General features: G+C 48.1%; 1 protein-coding gene across 1 annotated transcript; it reads right to left on the bottom strand.

The window, feature by feature from the left end:
- Window positions 1-7156: 7156 nt before the first annotated feature.
- On the bottom strand, window positions 7157-16495 carry LOC126533669 (uncharacterized). The gene is made up of 5 exons (XM_050180855.3): window positions 16174-16495; window positions 15028-15144; window positions 13403-13611; window positions 10278-10366; window positions 7157-7264 (listed from the first exon to the last, which is right to left on the bottom strand). Exons 1-5 carry the CDS (start codon window positions 16286-16288, stop codon window positions 7249-7251), a joined length of 546 nt encoding a protein of 181 aa, XP_050036812.1. The 5' UTR covers window positions 16289-16495; the 3' UTR covers window positions 7157-7248.
- Between the last annotated feature and the right edge of the window lie 8464 nt (window positions 16496-24959).

Below are 24959 nucleotides of genomic sequence, written 5' to 3'. Positions count from 1 at the left end.
TACGTGTAAGCTGGCTGAATGTTCTTGCTGGTGGCTATGGTGTTCTGCTGCTGTAGGGGCACCAGGTCTCGGGCTCGATTCCCATCTGCTGCGTTCTGATTGAGTCAGAATGCAGAAATGCTAGTATACTTTTTAAAAGAAAATCCTTAGCAGATGTACAGTTAAACCTTGCTATAAGAAAGTCAGTAAAATCAACAATTTCCTTTACTATATCATTGTATTGAAATTCGACCCTTTATGCAAATAAGTGCAGTCGCCGGACGTTTTTTTCTTACGTGGAAAGGCGCCACAGAATTTTCCGAATCATCGGGCAATCGAAAAAAGCAAACGTGACTGAGAAAAAAATTCATTTTGATGAATTTGGGATTTGGCGACGAAGGATACGGTTTCATACCACGTCGACGACATCTTCATATCGGCGGTACGTATTAAGCGAAGCCAGCCTGGCTTTCGCATGCGTTCCCCCCCGGTGCCTGATAGGGTTGCCTGCACTAGTACGAGGCTATGGCAGCAGGGAGCGAATGCTTCGTCTGCCTCTCCTCTTGCTCCAGCGGGTCACCGAAACTCAAGATTACGCAACCTTCAATATTAAACGCGCCGGAAGGCAGCTTGAATGATGCCACGCCTTCCCAGCATGCCCACTCTTTCCACATGCAGCTGATTACCTCTAAAGCAGGGTGCTCGGCTGCATATGCGCTGAGCCGCGCACCGGGCTTGATCGCGAACTTGCTCCCCTCCCCCTCTTTCACTTCGCTCGCGTGGGAAGGCAGCACTCGTGAAGCCGCCATCTTTCGTGTGTCACTCTTGCACCTAAAGTGCGCAGAGCACGATAGGATCTTATCGCACTTGGACTTTATGCAGAATATTATGCTGCTCCACTTCAGGGGTCGCTCTTATGGCGCCATTTGAGAGGTGAGTTTGCAAGCAGCCGCTTGTAATCCTGTCATTTGACCATGTGCGTCCGCGAAAGTTTCCATTTATGTTCTCCACATTCTTTTGCGGCGGCAGTGAAAATTCGTTATATTGAGGTTCTAACTACATGGTGTTCTATGGACAAGAGGTTATAAAAAGTTAAATAGTTCGTTATATAGAGGTTTAATTGTATGTTAATCCGACAAACCCGTACATCATAAACAGCGAAGCTCAAGATAAAGGAGTTTTCACACCCTCGAGAGCTGCTAGAGGTCTGTTTGCTGGCTCACAGCCTCACTTGAAAGCTGCATTGCAGCACCACAATGACAGCCGTTGCAGCCGTATGGGCTCCTAGGTGAACTCCAATGCCTGTATAATGCGCAAGAAACAAAAATCCTGGATTACACATAGAAAAAAAGATATTTTTTTAAGTGTTTTAAAGCTCTCTATTTTTGAACCTGAAATGCGTAATTTTTTTTTTTTTTTCCATAGCCTGTAATTGTTTGTTCCAATAAAGTATATGCACGGTTAACTTATTTTATAATCGTTGATTGTTGCATTGCACTTGCATTTAATCTCGACCATGCCTCCATCGCACTAAAACTTCTGAAACACCCTTTATTAGCTTCGCTGAAACACGTGCATTTGGCAAACCCCTGGGGATCAAAATTAGTCGCGAGTCGTGCACTACAGCATCCATCGTAGCACCTGTGCTGCCTTGGGTTAAAGCCATTGATCTTCCCTACTATGTTGCACAAGGGAGGCTTTACTTTTTTTAACGACGCTAGGATGAGTCTGTGTACATGAATGGGCCCTTTGGTTATGTGACCTATCATACAGTGCATTTCAAAGCTGCGATCTTCTGCCAGAATGTCGGAGAGTTGTTCACTAATACCAGCTGTATCGTTCTCCTGTTGCAAGAATTTCCCTCGAACTTTTTTTTAATCTCGTTTCAGAAACAAGCAAAATTATCAATTTTAAATGCAAATCTGTTGTTCCCTTTCACACTGTGCACCACAAGTGATGTACTTGTTCAATTGTTCTTTGCTGCATATCTTTTGCCACCTTGCAGTACTCACTGACATGGCATGATACATGACAGGGCAAAAACTGCTGAATCGCTATGCAGCACAAGCTACGAGAAATGCACATAGGCATAGTTATGATTTGAGCAAAAGTCTCTTGTATGTGCATTTTATGTAAGATATTACCGGTGATCTACAGCCACAAAAATCCCGCTCTCTATGCCTGATGTCTGTTTGCTAAGTGTCCGACAAAATGCATTGGCATTCCAGTAACCTTCATTGAAAAAAAAATGCTGTTTTATGCATTGAAGCACAACAGTAATTGCAATCCCAATGTAATTCGTCGGACACTTTGAAAATGATCTCGAAACTGTGTTGACCAGAGAATTTGTTCCAAGTAGACTCGCCTTGCGAACTCGCTAGTTAGACTTCGTATAAGTAACCGCCACCTCATCAAGTAATTTGGATCAAGGGTTAAATTGTGCTGTCTACTGCAGGCAATTTTTTGAAAAGTTGGTGCAGCTGAAGTAGAGCACCCTGTACAGCGCCTCAATCTTCTTAAGGAGATTTATATAGAGGTATATATAAGCATGGATGGATATTATGAGCATCCCCTTTGGAATAGGGCGGTGGGTACACTTGGTAACCGCAATATTAGCTCGGCGTTTGCCTGGTTAAGCAACATCAGGTGGCACCAGGCTCAACCACCTCCTTGTACACAAAAGTTTGCGGCACACCGGTTCCAGGAGGAATGTAAAGTTCTGCTATGAAGCATCATTACAGTGAAGGCTGGTCAGATAGCCAGGAGTCCGCCTTTTTAGTAAATCTCGTATGCCAAGGACATGTATGCAATATGCTAGAGTGAAAAGCATCTGTAGCATACCTGAGTAACTTATGCAGGCTAGGCGACTATTTGTCACTGGGGCAATGGGTCACTGCCGCATTTCAAAGGGGATGCCCATAAATCATCAACACGCCTCCACCAACTCTGCAATCCCACCTACGTGCACTGGAATACTGGACACACTAAAACCCTCCATTGTGACGTTTCCTCTCCAATTCCCTGTGGCATTATGGATTTTTACAGTGTCCGCTTGAACCTGGGGCCATATTTTCTAATGATCCATTTTATTACAAATTGATGGTTACACTACATAAAGTCGGTTCTGGTTAATTCCTTATGAATAAGAAGGGGTTGGATTGCGTTTATCCTTTGAGAATTATTTGAGCTATAAAGCCTCCTAAATACCATGTCCACGACTTACGCTGCAGTTTTGGCGCGAAATATAAAGGCAGTTCGGGTTTTTTCTTTTTTTCCCCTCGATCAGTAATTCTTATTCTGCCAAATAAGGCAAAAAGAGCTTTGAAAGAAATCTCATAACAGTTTACGGTTGTTTGTTTACTTCCTTCCTTGTTTGTTTGTCGGTTGCTCAGCAACGCACATGGCACACAAACTTTGCACCTGACGGTTTGGGTTACACCCTTTGCTTCAGAGTTCTGTTTGTAAAACCAGCTTATATACTCGGGGAAGCAAGGAGGCTGAGGAACAATTTCAAAGCCGTGGAGCGCGAGTTTCAGGTTCGGAACGACCACTGATACAGCCAGCTGAAAACAGTGGGCGACACCAGCTGCTCCATTCTGCGGATCGATTCCATGACGTTTAGCTGCAGCATAATGGAGAAAAGAAATAAGCTCGGAGGAAGTATTACTTCACGGGGCAGCCAGCGTTCGTAGGCCAACTCTCTGCGAAAGAGGAAAGACATCTATTGACGATTACCCTAGTGCCATGTTCTCCTGTGGGCAATCCCCTTCACCTTTTAGTGTATTTCATTTTATTTATTTCAAGTACCTGCTGCGCCAGAAGGCATTGTTGCAGGGGGTTGCATATGCTCGGATAAAATGCATAACTGATCAAACAAAAATAACGCAACAATAGAAAGGTTCACGCCGCTATAAATTCAACAGCAATGCTCTGAACTATACCTCAGTGCGACAATCGGCAATTTCCTGCGGTTGATTCCACTGTGATATTGGGGTGTAGGAAAAATGAGGGCTGGAAGACGTATGTTCTACAAATAATTTCTCTTATTTTTAAAGACTGGTCACTTCTGTGAGATAAGTGAGGAGGTAAAAGGTGAGTTTATCTGTTTTAACCATACCATAGTAAATCTTAAAAAGCATTTCTAATCTCATGTTTTGTCTGTGCTTAATAATTCCCACCCCAAGCTATCCTTAAGGGCAGTAATACTAGAAGTAAAGTCATAATTACTACAGACAAAACAGGCTTTGCGGTTTTGTACATGCTCGAGCATATTGCAGGTCCCAGGCCATACAGGCATACTCTAATATGGGTCTTGCGTCCGAAAAATAAAGTAGTTCTATAATTTTCGGAGGCGCTAACTGGAAATACCGTTTAACAAAATTTCGTATTTTGCAGGCTTTTGCTGTAGCATGTTCAACATGCCTAGTGCAAGTTAAATTCGATGAGAAATAAACACGAAGATACTTATACTCAGTTACTCGCGCTCTCTATTCTATTCGTTCTTTCCCGTCCCCCAGAGTAGGGTAGCCACCCAGGCGCATTTCTGGTTAACATCCCTGCCTTCTCTCTATTTCCTCCTCCTACTCGCGATGTTTGGACATTGTCCAATGTATAATGAAACAGGTACGGATCGTGTTTTTCAAGAGCTCTTTCAAAAATATTCCGAACTGATTTACTTAGCGTGCAATAAGCGACAAATAAGATAAGTACACGCAGGCGCACTCTCATCGGTGCGCTCGAGACAACCAGCGGTGTGTTTGGCTGTTTATTCGGGAAGTCGGCACCGTACAAAAAAGAAGAAAAAAGTCGGTCTTAAGTGTTGCCCGTGTGTCGTGTACGTGGTGCCTACATTTTATTGCGATAGCATTTGTATGGACACTCCAGGCGCATTTCTGTCGGCGTGATGTCCTGTATGAAGTCCAAGGGCGATGACATCGTCGCAGCGCGCGCCGTATGCTGTACGTGCGAGCCTTCGAGGGGTTGAAGTGCAGCGCAGTAACAGTCTCAGTAGAGGACACCTCAACCGCGCTGCACAAGGGGGAGGAGGAATGAAAGGAGGCGGTCAACAGTAAGCCCCTTAAACTTCGTAAAGTAGTGCCACGCTCTGAAGAATGCCGCTTCCTGCTCGCGCGCCATGGCCGACGCCGCGTCGCTATTGGCCTAATAGCATCACGTGGGCCCTCGCGCCGTGCATCAGCGCCATTTTTGCTCGAGAAGCGTCTAGGAGTGGCGAGGAGCGCATGTTGGCGCCGTTGCTACGCTCGAGCAGTGTAGGCGGCGCCACGGTCGAGGAGGGAGCGTGAAAGAGGAGTGAAGGCGGAGGAGGATGTGTCGCTACTTTCCGAAGTTTAAGGGGCTTTAGTCAACAGCACCGAGACGCCTCAGACGCGGAAGGTGGCTTGGCGGTGGTTGCTCGATGTCGAGCGCGCAAGGCACCTGGGAGGGAGAGCGGGCGGGGCGTTCTGCTCCGGCGGCAATGCGTATGGTGCGACCGCGCGTGCCGTATGTATCTTGTCATTCAAATAAAGGCAGTTTGTTCGGAAACTCGGGGTAGCTTTTCGTAGCACACGCGGTCGTGTATTAAAACGGAAAGCTTAAGAAGTCATCCTTCTTAGCCGACTAATCTGTGCACATGCCTTCGCGACCAAATAGGAAATGCGTGTCGGCTGCATGCGGCGACGGGAAAGCCCCCAACCCCCCCCAAAAAATAATTTTTCTAGTTATTTGCATCGAAACGTATTCACATCTAATCTAATGAGAGAACACAACCGCGGCATCTATATGTACCGTGCGTCCCAGCTGACGTTAACCAAGCTATTCAATAAAAAAAAAGGGGGGGACGGTGCAAGATACGATTGTAACAAATGCGGGGTTCGGTCGTTAGAAGTCCGACGACCGGACACCGTAGGTCTTAAAATTGTATCTAACACCATGTTCTCTTCAGACGTGTTTTTTTTTTTTTTTTCGTTCAGCACATTGGCTAAAGTTAGCTGGGACACCCTGCGGAATGGTGTGTCTAAACAACATTTCCCTGCGTGTGGTTAATTTTAGCCGAAAAAGTATGCCTGTCTGAACGACGTATCGCGCTGTCCACTGTGTATGGGATGAAAGTTATCGCTTTTTTCAGTTTAGTGTTTTATCGCGTACAGTCGACGACGTAAAGTATTCGAAAAATATTGGGATTTTCGAATGGCTACTACTCTAATCCTTCTTCGAAAGTTTTGAGTGTTCCCTCACTCTTTAAACAGTTAACGGCATTTTTTAACTCGACTACGAGGCAGGATCGTTGAGCGAAGCTGGATATCTGGTTTTATTGCTGTATTACATAATAATCTTGTTTCTTAAGTTTTTGGCGATTTTGCGATTTTCAATAGCTTTCCGGGAAAAAAAATAGTGCCCTCACTCAAGAATGGTCTCGTACATCTGTACATTTTTAGCCTTTCTTTAAAATGCAACAAATCTATTAGAATTCGGTGTATCACAGAAGCCGAGGAAAACAATTTTTCTCTCTCCATATCTTTTGGTGTTCCCGAGGGGGAACTTGAACTATGTTACCAAAATCACTTTTCTACGATACGAAAAAAGAAAGCCCACCCTTACCGTGACAAGTGAATTGGTAAGCCGAAAAGGCGCAAAGACGAAATGCGGGTGGCGACGTCACCTTGAACTTCCCGCACCAGCCCACTGTGACGTCACATATCCTGACAGAACCTGCTCGGCCGAGCAGGTTCGAGCAGGTTTCGTCAGGATATGTGACGTCACAGTGGGCTGGTGCAGGCCTAGTTAATTTTCTTTTGTCGGTAAAGATTGACCACATCATACCTTAAAGGAGCCAAAGAATGAACGTAACGAGTTTTGGGAACCTTTACTGACTCGCGATGGCCCAAATACTGAACAAAAAAAATAATAATTTTGAATGTATGACGTCACACTGACGTGCCGTAGCTGAGGTTCGGGCGCGAAATTAAAAAAATTAAGCCTGTGAGATTTCCCCCTCCCCTCTAATAATCAATCTCTTACAGTGAAACTAACGAATATTTAGTTTTAAAATAGCACTTTACCGGTCGTAGACTGGCCTAGCTTCGCCAGTTAAGTCTACGTTAGATTGTACAGCAGCTCTGGACGAAAGACGCGCGACGGCTGCGGCGTGGGAAGCACTGGCAGAGGGAACTCATGCTGGGTTTGTTAAATTATTTATTTTTGGCGTAACGTGGCTGCGCTCCAGGAGTCTTCCGCAACTGCACCAGGTGGTCGAGGGCGACGACTTGCTCACGCCTCCCTGTCCCTGGGTACGGAGAAAATGAGCGTCGCCATCAGAAGGGAGAAACAAAGACAATCAGACGGCAGCTGCCCGACAAATTCGCCATCCTATCAGCTCTGATTGGCTGACTGGGCCGCTACGCCCTCTCTGATTGGCCCGAAACGCCAGCGCGGCGGAATGGCTGTCCAGAATGGTACCATACGTCCATTGTAGGGCAAACGCTCCGTGTCCACCCATCTTTAGCAGAATACAAATAGTAAATCTGTGAGGGGAGGGGGAGTAATACGTAGGTGTCCACCTGTTTACCTGCCCCCGCCGCTGATTGGCTGGAGCTGTACGAGCGAGAATCAAGGAGACAGGCTGGGGCTCTTGTTATTTCCAGTTTACTGGACCCCCCCCCCCCCCTTTTTTTTTTTTCTTACAGCTTTTCGTCGGTGCGTACACATCTGCTTCCTTCTGCTGCAAGTCTGCTCCCAGCCCGGCCAGACGGTTTACCACCAAATTTTGGATTTAGCGGAACGCTAGAAGAGGTGGACGCCGTAGTGGCGCTGTCAGCGCAAGACGCTATCTGCAAACGCAAAGCCCTATTCTAAAACTCTTCACTCCTGCGTGCCCCAAGGCTAACACCCGCAAAGCTCTTTAGGGCCCCAAACTATTGGGGCCCCCATTCTAAAACTCTTATATGATTTCAAAGGTGGAGCGGCAGGGTTGGGACTGAAGACAGGATACGATCGCCGATGTGACGGGCTCTGGCGCTACGACATACGGGGATTATATGGAGTCACTTGCAAGTGCAATTTCCTTCTGTGGTCTATGAACGGTGTGGCAGAACAATGCGACGCTGATGCGGAAGCAATTAGCTGAGCACATATGACACTTTGAGGCGGAGGAACGCACGGCCCACTAACAACACGGACTACATTCGCATGATCCCGCTCCTGATTGGCTGACTGACAATAACTGTAGCTTCAAGCTTATCTCTCCCGCTAAATTTTACATGTATGCGAACTACTTGTCGTTATCGCATCACACGAACGAACAGATCTCCTGACTGCGTTTTGGACTAAGCAGACGATGCCTTGTGTCGGAGGAATACACGTACTGCATTCGCACGATTGCGCTCCTGACTGGCTCTCGACCCCATTGCCACATTATTAGAACTGGTAATATATATATATAGCTTGACTTGCGCTATAATATTGTCTTGCCTCTCAAGTGACCACAGTTATCGCAATCCGGTGAGAATGGCTCCAACAGCTTTCCATGCTATGCACTGGAACTTACCAGACGATGCTTTGACGCGCTCGAAGACGTGCTGCAGTGCCGCCTACTACAATTCGCGTAATTGCACGGCTGAGTGACGCCGTCTGTAGCTTCAACCCCAGTGACATATTATCAACAGTATTGGAGAATCTGGAGCGCCACTATAGGTGGAAGTGATCTTTTGCATGGGCTGCGTGAACTGGCGAACGCCGAGTAGTAGGCTCGCTCACTCAGCATACGTTCGTGTAATCAAGGAAAATAAGTAAAGCATGCGTGGGTCGTGCCTACAGATGGTGACGGGCGTAGAGATTAAGCCCCGCCCACGAAACCGCCGCTCACCTAAACGTAGTCCCCGAGAGACGCCGCGGCGTTTCGCTAGCGCCGTGACGTTGCGGAAATAAGCGCACATACTTGGCTGACGCATCTGCACAAGTTCACAGAGTTGGACAGCCGTGTGTTTGCCACTCGCTGCCATTATTATATGTTCACGCGGTTTCTTTATACCTGTCTCTCAAGTGCTCTCCGTTACCGCGATCCGAAGAGCATCCCACGGAAAGTTACCCTCGGTTATGCGAGTACAGGTGCACCGCGTAGACGGTACAGCAACCCCTTTGCGATAATACGGAACCTTGCGGGTCTTGCTCGAATTCGGACACGCTTCTTTGTCGCGATGGTCGACAAAAGATGTCTCATCTTCACGGTGGCTGCGTAGACCGCGGCACGTGCAGTGAGCCCTTATCGAGACACACCCGTGGAACAAGCGAAAACCAGACGGCTGCGTGAGCGGGACTCTCTCATTGCCTCCCCCACCCCCTTCCCAACAACCCCCTCCAGCAGATATGTGCACGCTCTTGTCTCCGCTCCTTGCAAGCAGACGGGCGAACGCGACACCACGCGCCTCACCCCTGGTTATCTATATCTGCAAACCTTACTGGGCGATTCCCCCAGCATTTCTCCGAAAAAGTTTCTTTCTCGCTTTCTGTTTCTTCTCACTCCTCGGATTGCTAATGCGACACGAGCGTCTGTACGCTCGTGGATATGGGGCGAGCGCTTCTGCTATCGCCGTTTCGCCAGGAGAAACGGCCATGGGCCCAGCGTGTGTGTCCGTGCCGTCTGGTCTGTCGGTGACCGTCTGCAGGGAGCGGTCGTGTTCAAGGCCGGCCGTTCTCGTCTGACACGTGATTACTACAAGAGATTCTGAAAGACGACCGCTTTCGCTGAAAACTTTCGGTGGCACAGGGAAAAGGGGGCACGAGGTCTGCCCCTACGAGCCCGTTTTACGATGTGACACCGGAGTGCACTGGAAGCTTAACGGGACGTGCCGTTACCGCCGTTCGAGAGTGAGCAGACGACGCTCTGACGCAGAAGGACGGGTGCATTTCGCGTGATCCCACTCCTGATTGGCCGGCGCCAATCTTCAACGAAGATAGCGCGGCGGAAAAATTCAATGCGGTGAAGTTCTTTTATGAGGCATGGAGGCATTAATTAGTGTAACGTACGCATCAATTGTATAGTGCTACCGCTTCGGCCATTCGCCAGTTTTGCACGTGCTATAGCTAATCCACGCCCTGCGGAGGAGTGGCCCCGCCTGCAAATCGTTTCCAACAAAATTTGGGGCATTTTGCTCACACCGAACGCGCGCCCACCCTTTTCCGGGCTACGCCACAGGTGCTCAGTGGAACCCCGGGCGCATAGACCATTGTAGTCACAAAACCGCGAAGATTGTCTATACACCGTTCATCATACAGTGGCGCTGATTGATGCATGCACTCACAGAATCTGGACGGGGATCATGACGCAGGCGATGGGGTACTTGTTCGTGCCTTCTTTGTCGTAAACGTACACAGCGACGTCGACCTTGACCTGTGACAGTAAAAAAGAAGAAAAAAATTTACGGACGTCGAGCCCGTCCTGATTATACAGTACACAAGTTACACCACTGCGTATCACATGCTCGTGCGCAAACTAAAAGGACAATAAAAGAAACACGCATGATAGATGACCACACGCGATACATGTAGTGTGTCCGTAGTAATGGTGCACTTTTGACTGGTCGCAGGGAACCAACGAAGCAAGATAGAAATACGAAATTTTCACCAAGTAACACTTGGAAAACTCTCCAAGTTTGGTACCTGTTCAGTGCAGTTCTATGTGGCCTCCATTTGTTGCCACACACAGATCTAAACAATATTCAAGTTCTTGCCGCACACGGTTAAGGACGTCTGGTGCAACATAGTGAATAACGTCTGCGATTCTCTGGTGGCGCTTCGTTGTACGCGCGACGATATTCACGCTGCACTTCGGTCATGGATTCGAATTTAGCGAGCCACAGAACACGCTGAACTTTCCTCTGTGCCATCCACATCTCTACTGGCGTAGGCTGATCCTCTGCTGCGTAGTTCATGGTGCTGCGTCATCACCCGTGTGCGCACACCCTTGTGCATCATACTGTACAAAAACTTGAAGAGCTTTGCTTTAATTTGGCGAAGATGTCAGATGTCTATCTTGTTTTGTTGCTGTCCTGTCATCGGTCAAAAGTGCAACATGACTTTACGGGCACACTGTATATATACCACGTAAGACGCATATATCTATAGACACGATATCTTGTGGCACAAGGTCTTGTTTAGATGCAGGCGCAAAAGTACCTGGAGCCGTGTTCTCTGTCTATTACGGCCGGGCATACTTTTACGTTCGCGTGACGCAACTATGTGCGACGTATATATACGGCCACTCGTTCAGCCTGCTGGACGCGGGCAGCTGATGCTTGTTTCCCAAGACAAAGCAAGCGTGCGCATTTGGTTGGACACGATTAAACTAACAGCGCGAAGTGAGAACGTGGACAAAAGAAAGAAGTGACGAACACGCGGCGCTCAAAGTACGCACAGAGCATAGATGCTTGAGCCTCGAATAAATGTAGAAAGCCCTGGCTACGTTGCACCAAAGTGGCTGCTTCCGGGCGATCTTGTCTGTATAAGAGTTTGGATTCTCTGTCACTTGGATATATTTCTTGGCTGCATCTGGCATCAGCATGTGGGGAATATTCTCCCTAGTATACCATATAACTGCCACGTAATTCTGGATGTTGCGCGAGCAGCCATTATGGTGGCATTTAGATGTGCTCCCAGCTGCGTTGCACATTTATGATTGACTCTGTGCCACAATGCAATATGTTATAGACTGTGCTTTCGAGCGACCAGTCGAAAGAGTCTCTGGTATTATGCATTAGGTATGTTCGAATGATGAAAGTGAAGGCGGAGTAAAATGATATATATATATATATATTTGTTCCCGTGTAACTATAGGGGCCCCCTGAAGCAAAACGTCCTCTTTGTAGCTGCGGAGTCGGCATATTCGTCTGCTGATTTTGGCTGCACAACGTTTTAAACCTAAACTCTTAAAACGGTTGCACCGGTGTATATTTGTCCCACAACAATAATCGTCGTCTGCGTTGCTTGCGCTTCCTTTCTTGAGAACTCGGCGCTCGCTACCTTCCTGTTGAGAATGCTGTGTCACGCTGATAATGCTCAATGGCCGTTCGTGACTTGAAATTACCGTGCTCGCAGCGTTAAAAGAAAGTAAATGCGGGCAAGACGGATGACGATTATAGTTGTGGGACAAGATACGCGCCAAAGGGTGTACATTTTTTCAAGAGTGTACCTTGATCCCTCAGAACAAAAGGGAGTACTGGCAACTCCTCTTTGAGGGTGTAGCTGCTTGTGCAGTGCGTATTCGACTAAAGGTTTAGCGCGTACTTCTCGGAGGGTACTTTTACTCGTGTTGTACCTGCAGTCGAACATAGCGTGCCCTTATCGGGGAGTACTAGAACTGTTGAAAACGGAGGCAAGCACGCGTACAAGCAGCTACACCCTGATAGAAAGAGTTACCGGCACTCCTTTTGTAACCGGCAGTCCAAAAAAAAAAGTTTACACCCTTTGCAACTTGTACTCGAAGAATAATATTGATTTATATTGCGTGCCTTTCCTCTTTCCTTTAAGGCTGCTGCGTCAGATACTTCCAGGTAGCGAACGGCATGCGCGTTATCAGCATGACATAGCGAGCGCAGAGTTAAGAAAGGAAACGCAAGCTAGACAGATGACGATTATTGCGGGGACAAGATACACCCCCATAGGATGTAAGCTTTTTTTTTAGAGTCTATAGAGCGTTTTTCTATGAATGCATTGATCGACGGATGTGTATGGACATTAACAGTGTTCCTTTCTAAACAGCGTACAGCAAGGTGGCACCGAGCTCGCTGGGCTTATACTTTTTTTTACTATGTCTCCTCTTAGGTAAGTTTATCCTCTTCTCCTCTTATCCTCTGTCTTCTCCGTCTCTGTCTTCTCCTCTTATCCTCTGTTTATCCTCTGTCTCCTCTTAGGTACGTTTATACCATAGGCTGAATTAAGTTAACGTGTGACGTTCATTTCGCAATTTTTGTGTCCCCCTACGGGGGCCGTTTCGGTACCCGTATCCCTTGTCCACAATGAACAGTAAAATCAATTGCCTTTGGAAAAGACCCATATGCACCATGCCACAAACCTATATGATCGTGTATGTTTACATCGGAACGTACCGGTTTTCATACAGGATCTTATAGAATCACATGGGATTATGGATACAGGGCATATGGGGCATACCGGATTTTTCAATAGGGATGGCTCTTAACGATTGCACAGAGCCATTTCATTTGCTGTCCACCGTGAACCGCATACGAGCTGCTAAACGCCACGTTTTATAGTCCTTATATATTTCGTTTGTTTTAACATTTCTTGCAACCACGTTTCTCCCTCGCCAGCGGCGATGTTTCAAACACGGTTTAAGCACTCTTGGTTATCAAGTGCCACCCCGTCGTGCTGTTCTTTTTCTCGCCACAGTACCGAGCCCGTCTGTGTATACCTTTGGGAAGAAGGGCTTGACGAAGAAGGCCCCCGTGTGCTGGTACGTGTGCCCCGCTCGCAGTCCCCGGTCTCCCTGGGAGCACTTGACGTCGTCGTCCACGGACGCGGTCGAGTCGCAGATGCTGGTCTCGCGGCCGTACGGCACCATCACCTTCTCGAAGAGGCCGTAGATGCGTCGGTACACGCCCCGGGTGCTGTTGTTCACGTCTGCGTTACGTGTACCCCGGCCACCGATGAGGGAAGCGTCGTGGAATCATTTCACTTATTCCGGGTTAATTACGCGTTCCACATATTCCTCTCTGGCGATCGGTAACGATGTGGTGGAAATTTGGACGTGCTGGTACGCGATATTCGTATTGACCTTCGTTGGTACGTGGTATTCGTGATTGTCATAGATGATCTTCGTAATCAACAATACAAAGCGCTAGCGCTTTGTATTGGAGAGCTTTAGATTAGGGAATCGCAAGCGGCTTGCGTGTACGCAATAAATATAGGGGCGACGGTACAGAGCATGCGCGGACCCGAACGTAGGGGAGGTCCCCTAGTTCTTGCGTACGCAAGCTGCTTGCGATTTCCTAATCTAGAACTCTCTATTAGAAAATTTTATTAGGGAGTGCGCATTTAGATTAGGGGGACGCAAGTTCTTGGAGGCCCCCTAGTGCTTGGGTCCACGCTACAGCGCATGTGCAGTGCCATGGCTGCATGCGCTGGGGGGCCCCAAACGCTTGCGCCCCCCTAAAACTCTCTAATTGCCGTAAGTCTTTCTTGCGTCTGCGTTCGCCCTGCGCTACTTCAATACGTAGATCAGCACAGTGTACTTAAAGAAAACGTGTGTTCAATTAAGGAGGCGAAATAAGTGAGTAAGGAGGGAATAAAATGACTAATAATGAACTATCGTAGTAGGTTATAGGGATTGCTTATTTTAGACCATATACATAATTCTCTAAAGTTCTCTGCGGCAGATAGCGTAATCGTAGTCGTCGAGCTGGATAACTCGAAACGGCGAACGCTGCTCTCACTAGAAATCATGATGCATACTGGACTAATTAAGGATCGCTAATTATCTCGTTAATTAATTACTTCGCGAAGCACATTGCAATTAACTAATTGTAGCCAGTGAGCTTGCAAAGCAAAGCATGGTCCACTTGGAATTAACTCTAAGGATCGCACGGGTTAGAAATGTAACAAATGCTAACCATGTATAGTCTACAACTGGAACTACGCCGTAAGAACAGATATTATAAATTTGTAAATTGCATCTATGTAGGGCATTTATAAGGGGCTAGGCGACAGCCACTAAATGTACCAGACTTCTAATCTGATGACTCGAGGTAGCCCCGTCACTCAGAATTGAAACATCATCAAGGGCAACTCGCGGCTTATTGTCGCAAGCAGAATGTCTGCCTGTGTTCTCGACTTTCCTTAGGGAGTCTCTATAAGGTCAACGTCGTTATAAGTTCACGGTTCCAATTGTCAGTGCGGTGATGGGAAGCCCGCGATACGCGGGTGTACAGTCTGCTAACTGTACACTTGAGCCTTATCTTGTTTGCCTCTGAAGGGCATATCCGTGGGTAAAACGACAAGGCATATACATGGACAAAGCGATAAACCAAGTACACGTACGGAACTGCATCTCGAGCTTGGCCGATGTGTTCCTGTAGAGCGGGCACACCTCCGCAGTTTCGCATCCTTCTAGACGAGCCAACGCGTGCTCACCGGGGTCACCCTTCTTCAATGTGCCTGCGTGGAAAACAAACGCACAAAAAAAATATAGCGTACTGATTCCTGCACCATTGACCTAGTTCAAAAAAAAAAAAAAAAAAAAGAAGGAGAATGGAGGAGGAGGAGGAGGAGGAAAAGGAAGGAAGGAAAGGTAGGGTGGTCAACCAGACGCACGTCCGGTTTGCTGCCCTACACAGCGGAAGGGGTTTAAGGAAAGAAAGGAGAAAGAAGAAGAAAAGAAAAGACAACGACGGTACACCAGGTTATACGAGATCTACTTTTTTTTTTTTTTAATCTAACATCGCCGAGCAAGCTACAAGTTAGGCTCGGTCTTGCAGACGATGTTGGTTGTTGTGAATCTGGTTTACTGAACCAAAGAACATTACTAGGGACCGCGGTCCTAATGTTTTGGCGACGTTGTCAGGGCTAAATGAAATACCGGAGCTTTTGGCTGAGATCAAAGTTTTGACTATGCTGATGCGGCCGACGGCCTTTGGATCGGGCGATCACAATGGTAATTATTGGATCGAGCCAGTACGCTTACTGCACTACAACGTTTTCACGTTGTGCGCTGTATGTATACTAACTACATGATAATCCAGAGCTTCGAGGTTTGGATAGCTTGCGCCGAACTGGTTACTTTTGAATCTTGTTCGTTGCAAGAATGTCGGGTCCGCTGCAGAAGGCGCATTCTTTCTAACCTGTCTACCCGCAGCAGGGCTTATATGCAGGATGTCACTATCTGCCCGTTAACTCTGCTGCTGTGTCCTCTGCTCGCAGCAAGAAGTTTAGCGAGAGCACAAGTCAGTCTGCTTACAGCAGGAGATCGAACCAAACCACACAAACTTTTCTGCTGCCCGTCTGCTTGCCCCAGAAGGCATAAACAGACGACACTTTAAACTTCTCGAAACAGGAGGTGGGAAGATTAAAACATTTATTCTATCCAGAGACGCATAGACGTCTAAGGATGATGATCCTCCAGTCTACATGCATGACGCGCCTATACCGAGTTCTCACGGACAGATGAACAAATGATGTGTCTCTTACAATTGATGAAGGGCCTGAACGGAGCTTCTTCTACGAGCTCCTGTGCTCGTGACCAGCAGACGAAGATGACGAGGATGGCGGCCGCGGCCGGCAGGATGTGGCGTGTCGACAGCATGACTGGTGTAGATTATCTTGCTTTCTTCGGCGGTGTACCGAGACGCCGGCGGTTATATGGAATCGGTAAAGGAGATCTCGTCTCTCGGAGGAGGTGATCCACAAGCGAAACCACACGCGGTCGCCTTGACGGGCACTACTGTAGTATCGCGAACCGAGGCTCGACTGGACGCTCGACCCACTGCCGACCGCAGGATATGTGGGCCCCGCTTATCGTCCCGCGGGGAGGGAGGGAGGGAGGGAGAGACGAAGGACCGCCGCGTCGCGCCCCGGCGTGCGCGGTGACGTCACAGGAGAGGGGGCTGCGTGTCGTCCAGTGTCGCCTGCTTGCTTGCTTCTCTTCTCCCGACGTCTTGTGAGTTCCGCTGCAATGGGGTAGAGGATGGGGGAGAAACGAAACACGAGCGCGCGCGCGCGCGCAATGCTCGAAACGCGACACCGAGGTTCAAGGTTCGCATCTACGCATCCGCCGCCCAGCAGACGCGGCCGCACTGAGGCGGTCGATAGGGGGTGGGGTACACGGCGCGCGGGCGTTTATTTGTGTGCAGACGCGGCTGCGAGGACTCGTCATGGCAGACGGCATATGTGGCACGATCGGGTGCGTGGTCCGGTGGACGTGCACCCCGTTGTATACGACAGCCGCATTGCCAATGCCAATGTCACGATTGCCCCGCCTTCACGTTTTTTTATCTCTTCGCTTTTCTTTTTTTCGGCGCTACGCACTTCCGCTGACAGCGTCGCGCGCGAGCTGTTGTCTCGTACGCGCAGCGCACGATTTTGCGCGCTGTTCGCAAGGACACGTGACCAGCGGTATAATTCAGTGCTACACGAATACTGAGGCAGAACAAGCGGATCCCAAAGCATGATCACGGCGCTGCATGCAACGCGCTAGAAAATGGCATAGTTTCGGTAGCTCCGCACGTAACTGCACGACCGTGGGAACAAGCAGACGAAGAGGAAGTACATCTCTCTTGCTTTGGTGCGAAGTAAAACAAAAAAAGACTCAGTGCCATTCCACTCTGTGAAGAAGGATGACCAGCGAAGCTGTGTATGTGGGCCCCTTAATGGCGAACTCTGCCGCGGGTCTGCAAGCACGGATCGTTGCCGCGCATTGTATGCTCTGCGTTTGTCAGCTCAAAATGGCCTGACCTGGTGAGGCATAGAGTTTCATACAGTAATTACTGTATGAAACTCTATGTGGTGAGCGGCCCTTTAACAATCTGCGCCATTGTTGCCAACCGCTTCTTCAAAAAAAAGACCCTATACGTGGCGGCCGGAAAAAACCCTACGTACGTTACCTTACGCGGTATTCGCCTTGACCCTATACGTCTGACACTAAGCACTAAATTTTCTCGTTCAAATACTTCACTACACGACAAAATAACAGAAACGTTATTACTAAAATCCTAGATTTCGCCAAAAGATTGTCGGACGGCCCTACGGCCCTACCAAGCAGCGAAAACACTGCGAAAAAAAACAGAATAGCCCTACACTGGGGCTAGGCATTGACTGGGGTAACCCCACGGTTGGCAATAGTGCTCTGCGGTATATGTCACGCCGAAGTAATGTCATGCAAAAGACAAAAGATAATGTTCAATAGCCTGGCGAGGGAATGAGAATTCAGGATCGTCAGTCAGCCCCTATATAGTCTGTGAAGGAGTACGTTTACCTATATTTGAGCAGTTCCTTGCAGCACTGTGGAAGCTACACGAATTCCTAACAATCGGAACAGCCGACCACAATAATTACGGCAAGACGTACTTAATGCTTTGACCTCAGCTTGAGATCAGATTTGGCAATGACGGATTTCGCCACTTGTTTGTTGCTGACAGGGCGGAGAGCCGGTAACAAGCGCGAATTCAGATCGAAGCGGGTAGTCGGCGCTGTAAGGACGCTGCCATTTTGCTATAGTTGATCGCGGTTAGGGTGGCTATTACGATTACCGCGGCAACTGCCACAGTAACTTTCGGTATACGACGGGTTCGCGCAAAGGTCCTAGCATGTCACGTGTCGCTGTACCGTATCATGTGGTGAGCAAAACATAAAACTCTTTAGCGTAGCCAATAATCAGCCAGTTACGCCCGGAACTATATAGCAATGCGCAAGGATATTGCCTGTGTACGCCTCGTACATTCAACAGTTGCTCACGGTGCAAAGTAGTTGTGAGATGGAGTGTAGCCAATGCTGTAGCTCACAGGGGACCCGGACCATGAGGAGGAAATTTACAAATGAAAATTGATTGGAGTGCACACGACAGGCATTACCAAATACTAACCGGGAGCTTACCACTGTCGCTGAAAAGAAAAGCGCACAATCATTGCATTCTACCGGTGCTAACACACGTGGCAGAAACTTGGAGGTCAACAAAGAACCTCGAGAACAAGTTGAGGACCGCGCAGAGAGCGATGGAACGAACAATGCTAGGCGTAACTTCAAGTGACAGGAAGAGAGCGATGTAGAAGAGAGAGCTCTAACATGTTTATAGTCGATATTCTTGTTGACATTAAGAGAAAAAGATGAAACTGGGCAGGTCACGCGGTGCATAGGACAGATAACCGGCGGACCATTAGAGCTACAGAATGGGTGCCAAGGGAAGGGAAGAGCAGTCGAGGACGGTAGGAAATTGGTTGGGGTGATGAAATTAGGAAATTTGCAGGCGCAAGTTGGAATAAGCTAGCGCAAGACAGGTCTAATTGGAGAACGCAGGGGGAGGTCATCGTCTTGCCAAGTGGACACACAAAGACAAAAATGGGCTGCTGCTGCTACTAATGATGGCGATGGTGATGATGATGATGATGTCTACGCGATGCCTGTGTGCCTTTGTCGCTTAGAAGTTCTGGACGCGCTGTTGGTGGACGAGATAAACCCCCAAGATTTGCAGTTTTCTTTTTTTTGTTCTTAAGAGTGCCGTTCCAATGTTCGTGATAAAAATTTTTGCGCAGCTTTCTTTCTCCAGGTCACGTGCGCTAGGCTGCGTGGTATTTTCTTCATTCAGGGTGCTTGCTTTCAATACGCGAGAAAGATGATATGAACAACGCGATGGATGTGTACCGTTACAGAAACAATCTAACAGAGCACTTCTCAGGCCTCATTACGGCGTACCGAATCACTGCCTGGGCTAACTATGGCTAACTATAAAAAGCTAATTCTTTTGCTCGTTTTTCTTCTGTAAATTTGCTACGCACAGCGAACGAATGGCGTCGATTGGCGTGTATGCAAATGGCTGATATAGCTGAGAACAAGGTGCAACTTGTTTCGTGCGTGGAGAACCTGCAATTTGTCTGCGTGCGTGAGCGTTACTGTGAAGGTGCACGTGTGGGCGAAAGGGACAACTATAACAGCCCGGCTTTTACAAGGTGCTCGAAGAATTAACTGGCTCATTAACGTGTAAAAAAAAAAAAAACACTGAACAGGTTACGTAACAGCCAATTTTGAACAACGTTAGAGAAGAGAAATTGTTTTTTTTTTTTCGATTGGTACACTCAGAAAAGTAATTCGCCACTTCGAAAAATACTTTTAAGATGCAATTTACAATACGCTAAAAAATAAACAAAGCGAAAGAAACAGAGCGTAGTGCTGACAAATAAGTTTTGTTGGCTGGTATAGAGCAGCTGTTTCTCGAAGTGAGCATCTGGCATTCACCGTATACCCTGTAAAATAATTTACACCCTTAAAGGTGAATAAGCGTCTAAACTGGTCTGTAACACCCATTATAGCACCCTTAAAAGTGAATAAGGGTGTAAATCAAATCTATAACTCACAACCTTCACTCTTAAAAAAGTTTAATTAACCCTTTGGGGCTGATCTTGTCCCACAACGATAATCGTCATCTGCCTCATGCTTGCGTTTCCTTTCTCGAATACTCGGCGCGTGCTGCTTTCCTATCGAGTATGCAATGTCACGCTGATAACACGCAAGCCGCTGGTTACTCGGAAGTACCGGGCTCGCCGAGCTAAAGGGCAGGAAATGCGGGCAAGACAGATTTACAACTCCCTACAGAGACAGATTTACAACTCCGAGGAGTTGGTAAACGTACAGCTACTCGAGCAGGGCATTCAAATTACGTGCAGGTCACACAGTACCCGAGGAACGCGTACGCATAGCCTCCACCGTGGTGCACACAACTTGCCGAGAAAGGCGAGCGGTCTCGACAGCTATAGCTAGCTGTGTACGCGCGGGTCCGAGCCTTCGCTGCAGGCTTGATAAACCCTCGGCACGCCAGACGCACGCACGTATAAAACGCGTTCTTGACCGTGTCACCTAGCGTCGTCGTCGACGTGAGCGATGATACGGCGCAGAAGACGCACGGACAGACACACAAATATGGGCGCATAGGCGACACACACACACACACACACACACACACACACACACACACACACACACACACACACACACACACACACTTCTCGACGACAGCCACTCCTCCCTCTGTTAGTATACCGTTTTCCCATTCTCTCGCTCTTTTTTCTTCTTCTCCTTCTCGACATCTTTATGTTCTCTCCGACGATCTCCAGTGTCGCGGTGTCGAAAGCGCGTGTACAACTAGCCCGGCGGTGCGACATTCTGCGAATGACCGAGTTCTTCGACGACGATTGCGCATCGTGCGTCGAGTGTCACCTCCGATGACGAGCGAGTTTCGGGGCGGCGCCGGTCCCCGGGACATCGCGATTTCAGAGAATCCCCCCTCCCCCCCCCCCCCCCCCTACGCTCCCTGGTCCAACCATTGCCGTTAGAAAGACCGAAAGAAGAAGAAGAAAAAGAAAGAAAGAAACATGATACTCGATTTACGCGGAGTCTTGACCTGCTAGCACAGAGCGGTTGATGTGCTATATAGGGTATCTACTGTTCAGGGGCACAGATGAGCGTATAGGGCACGTGCGAATTTCCCCCTCTGGCAAGCGTACAGACGATCGCCCAGCTTTGCAGCAGACGACTTGTTGTTGGTGGTGCTGCTGGCACTAGATAGTTTTAGGTTAGGGGACGCAAGCGGCTTGCGTACGCAGAAACTAGGGGCCACGGTAATGCGCATGCGCAGACCACTACGTCTGTGTCTGCGCATGCGCAGTACCGTCGCCCCTAGTTCTTGCGTACGCAAGCCGCTTGCGCCCCTTAACCTAGAACACTCCACTCTTAATTCTACACATCTCGGCATAGACGCAGCTTCGGTCGGCACCTGCAGATATAGAGCGCCGGCAAAGTGAGAGGTGCTCCCTTCAAACCATGTATCGCAATGTGCAGTCGGCTTCAGAAGATTACGGGACGCGGAACCCGAGGAAAAGAAGAGCCGAATATTTCTCGAGAGACTATAGGCGTGGGTGTATACCCTGGAATTCAGGTTTTCCTCTATAGATATATATACTTGTACTATAGTTTGCCTGGCAAACGTATAGTGTTGCGCTGGTTTACTTGATGCACTGGATGGTTTATTGGATAGTTTACTGGATATTCGGCTCTTCCGCGGAACCAGCGTTTCGGAAACTTTAAACGCCGACTTGGCACATTTGTTTCGTACGTCCCGCCAATGCGCTTCCACCTATCCACCCCATTTTTATTGAAGCGAAGTTTGTCTCTCCCCCTCCCCTCACACACACACCAACTTTGCGGCTGCTGCTTGATGATGTTCTGCCGAGCACATTGACACGCGCATATACATTGTGCTTTTTCTGGCGACCTTTTTTTTTTACTTGCTGACCTCTGTTAAAGTTAATTGTCACTCGTCGCAAGACGCACTTGCATGTACTTTCTCGAGTGTTGTCGCTGATTACATATAGCGGAAGAATCTTTGTTATAGTTATAGTTATCTGTGCTATAGTAGCACACTCGATTAGTTAGTAGCAACTCGATCAGCAGCATACATCCTAGAACTCTGCGCGAGCACAAGCGATAACGCAGGAATGCGCGACGAGTAACGTAGCCGACGCGTTTGGACCCGCGGATTCGACTTCGAAGGTCAGCTTCGACTGTGCTCGTCGCTATCGGTGCGCTTTGTCATTGCTGGGGCCACAAGATCGCCCAATAAAAAAAAAAGGGGGGGATAACTTCGCAAGTCACGCATTCGGAAATGTCTTCGCCGTCGCAAAAACGTGACAATAGACAACTCGGGCCATAGGCGTAGTAGACGTGCCACTGTCCGTGTGAACATTGTTTGCCGATCCCCCATAGTGGGCATGTGCGACTGTATATAGGTGCCCGACGATAGAGTATCATAACAAGCTTATGAGGCAAGAAGCTCGCCAACAGAATTTGCCCAGTAGAAAGAGATAAAGGGAACCTCGAGTTACAAAGAAGTGAATAGACGATGAGCGAAATGAGAACAAGGTAAAAGCGGGAGCCAACGTTCGACAATTAAGTGGACTTGTCTTCTTCAAGGCGCTGCTGTTTACCTTGTTCTCGTTTCGGTCATCGTCCTAAATTTCCATCTCCCGCCTTCCCTGTGTTTCCCAAAGAAGTGAATAGAAAGATGTCGTCGACAGGAATTTGAAGAAGTCGGCTACAGAGAGCAATCGAAGCAGCAGAGTGTGGAGAGCGTGGAGATAAGTGGACAGAAATGGGACCAGAGCGCCGCGCATTGAACGAGAAGCGCATAATAACTACACGTACAGTGTGTCCGTAAAGTCATGGTGCCCCTTTGACCGGTCACGGGAAAGGAACAAAATAAAACAGAAATGTGAAATCTTCACAAAAAAAAAAAAAAAAAAAAAAGAAGAAGGAAACCTCTCCAAGTTTCCGTAGTACGATGTTCAAGGTTGTGCGCGCACAGGTGATGATGCAGCACCGCGAACTGAACAGCAGCAAATCAGCCCACGCCAGTCGAGGTGTGGACGGCACAGAGGAAAGTTCAGTGTGCGCCTTTCTTTTTGTCCCCGCTCTTCTTTCCGTCTTTATTTCCCCTTTCCCTTCGCCCTAGTGCAGGGTAGCAAACCGGAGGTTTTAACTCTGGTTAACCTTCCTGCCTTTCTTTCATTTGCATCTCTCTCTCTCTCTCTTTCTGTGGCTTGCAAAATTCGAATTCGTGACCAAAGTGCAGCGTGAATATCGTCGCGCGTACAACGAAGCGCCACCAGAGAATCACAGACGTTATTCACTCTGTTGCACCAGACGTCCTTAACCGCGTGCGGTAAGAGCTTGAATATCGTTTATATGTGTGTGTAGGGCAACGAACGGAGGCCACATCGAAATGATCTGAACGGGTACGAAACTTTTGAGAGTTTTCCCAAGCTTTATTTGGTGAAGACTTGGCATTTCTATCTTGTTTCGTGGATTTCCTGTGACCGGTGAGAAGTGCACCATGACTTTACGGACACACTGTAGACACGTGCAAAGTGTTCCAGCTAAGTCTGGCCAAACATTAAAGGAAAAAAAAATGCGCGTGCGCGTTATAAGAATGCAACCAACTCGGTATTGTTCGCTGTCCTCTTGAGCAAGTCAAAGTATTCTTTGCTATGAGCTTAGATGATTAAATATAACCATAGTTATCTAACCAATTTTAAAGCACTGATTTGAACGCAAAATCTTTAATGTCGAAGTTTAATGTAGAACCATTTCCGCGCTCTATATCTAACTTATGCCGTAAGAATCTATACATTCTGTAACGCGAATTTCCATTGCGTTACAATGAGAGGAAACACTGACATAAACGCTTTGCCGGTGTACGTACCAGATGCAGTCCTTGACAGCTGCAGGCGCTTCAAGGTTTGTTTTCCCTCTGCTTCAGGGCTTCAATTTCCTTTATCTTCTTCTGACAACCGTACGCTGATGATGACATCGGAGACAGCGGCGCATACCCTCTGTGAAGACTGGCCAAGAATCGAGCTTGCGCAACTCAGACTATGCAGGGCCATTGCATGGTGTACGCAGCGGTTATTCTCCGAGGTGGATGGCTCTCCTTCGTGAACCCTAAGGTCATCGGAGAATTAAGTGTACACGCACCTATGCCGCCGAAACGTCAAGATTCGTTGTTACTATAGTGCAAGCTATGCGTGATAACATCGTATCAGCGGGTTACTATGCGTTACGCAGCTTAACATCTGCACTGACTCACTCGGTTCACTGAAGGAACTGAAGAAAGCTACAAACACATGCAAAATCTAGAAACAAATGCGTAGGACTAAACACAGTCGTCACACTTCGACTTTACAATGCATTGGATCGGGGACATGCCAGAGTTCGTTCAACCAGCTGGCTGGACTATACCAAACGACTCACTCTCCATATTTTTCCTGAGAAACCCGCCAGCCTTGCTTTCTGTCATGGCCGTATTTACCGAAGGTGCCGCAAGGAGTCGCTGCAGCTGTGTGCTGCAGCGACTCCTTGCGGCACCTGGAGTCCGTTCAACCACCTGGCTGGCCGACCAAACAACTCACTGGTGTGGTGAGTGGTGTGGCGTCTTAACTTCGCGAGTTGTGTTGCGAGAAAAGGGCAGCGGCGGGTTGAACAGCTTTGGCGCTCGGTCGTTCTAATTCACACCGGTTCAAAACGACTTACACTTTCGTTCGCGATGAAACTGGATACGGATCGTTTTTTTTTTTTTTTTGGTCGTGATAAAGAATGGTAGCCATTGCACGGTCCAACAATCCGGATCGAGCTGGTTCAGCTCACTCAGCGTTACGGACCCTGTCACTCAGGCACATTGGAGCGCTGTCGAGTCCAACCCGAATTGGGAGATTCTA

The sequence above is a fragment of the Dermacentor andersoni genome, chromosome 7 (assembly GCF_023375885.2).
Source record: "Dermacentor andersoni chromosome 7, qqDerAnde1_hic_scaffold, whole genome shotgun sequence".
NCBI classification, from domain to species: Eukaryota; Metazoa; Arthropoda; class Arachnida; order Ixodida; family Ixodidae; genus Dermacentor; species Dermacentor andersoni.
The sequence above is the reverse complement of the archived record's forward strand: the minus strand, read 5'-3'. Positions and strand labels throughout refer to the sequence as shown.

What these genes read in the sequence shown, in the direction of transcription:
- LOC126533669 (XM_050180855.3), bottom strand. Translation starts at nt 16,288, where the DNA reads ATGCTGTCGACACGCCACATCCTGCCGGCCGCGGCCGCCATCCTCGTC. An exon ending in CAAGCTCGAGATGCAGTTCC is followed by an intron (nt 13,612 to 15,027) that starts GTACGTGTACTT and finishes CACGTAACGCAG; the next exon opens with ACGTGAACAACAGCACCCGG. An exon ending in TCAAGCCCTTCTTCCCAAAG is followed by an intron (nt 10,367 to 13,402) that starts GTATACACAGAC and finishes TTACTGTCACAG; the next exon opens with GTCAAGGTCGACGTCGCTGT.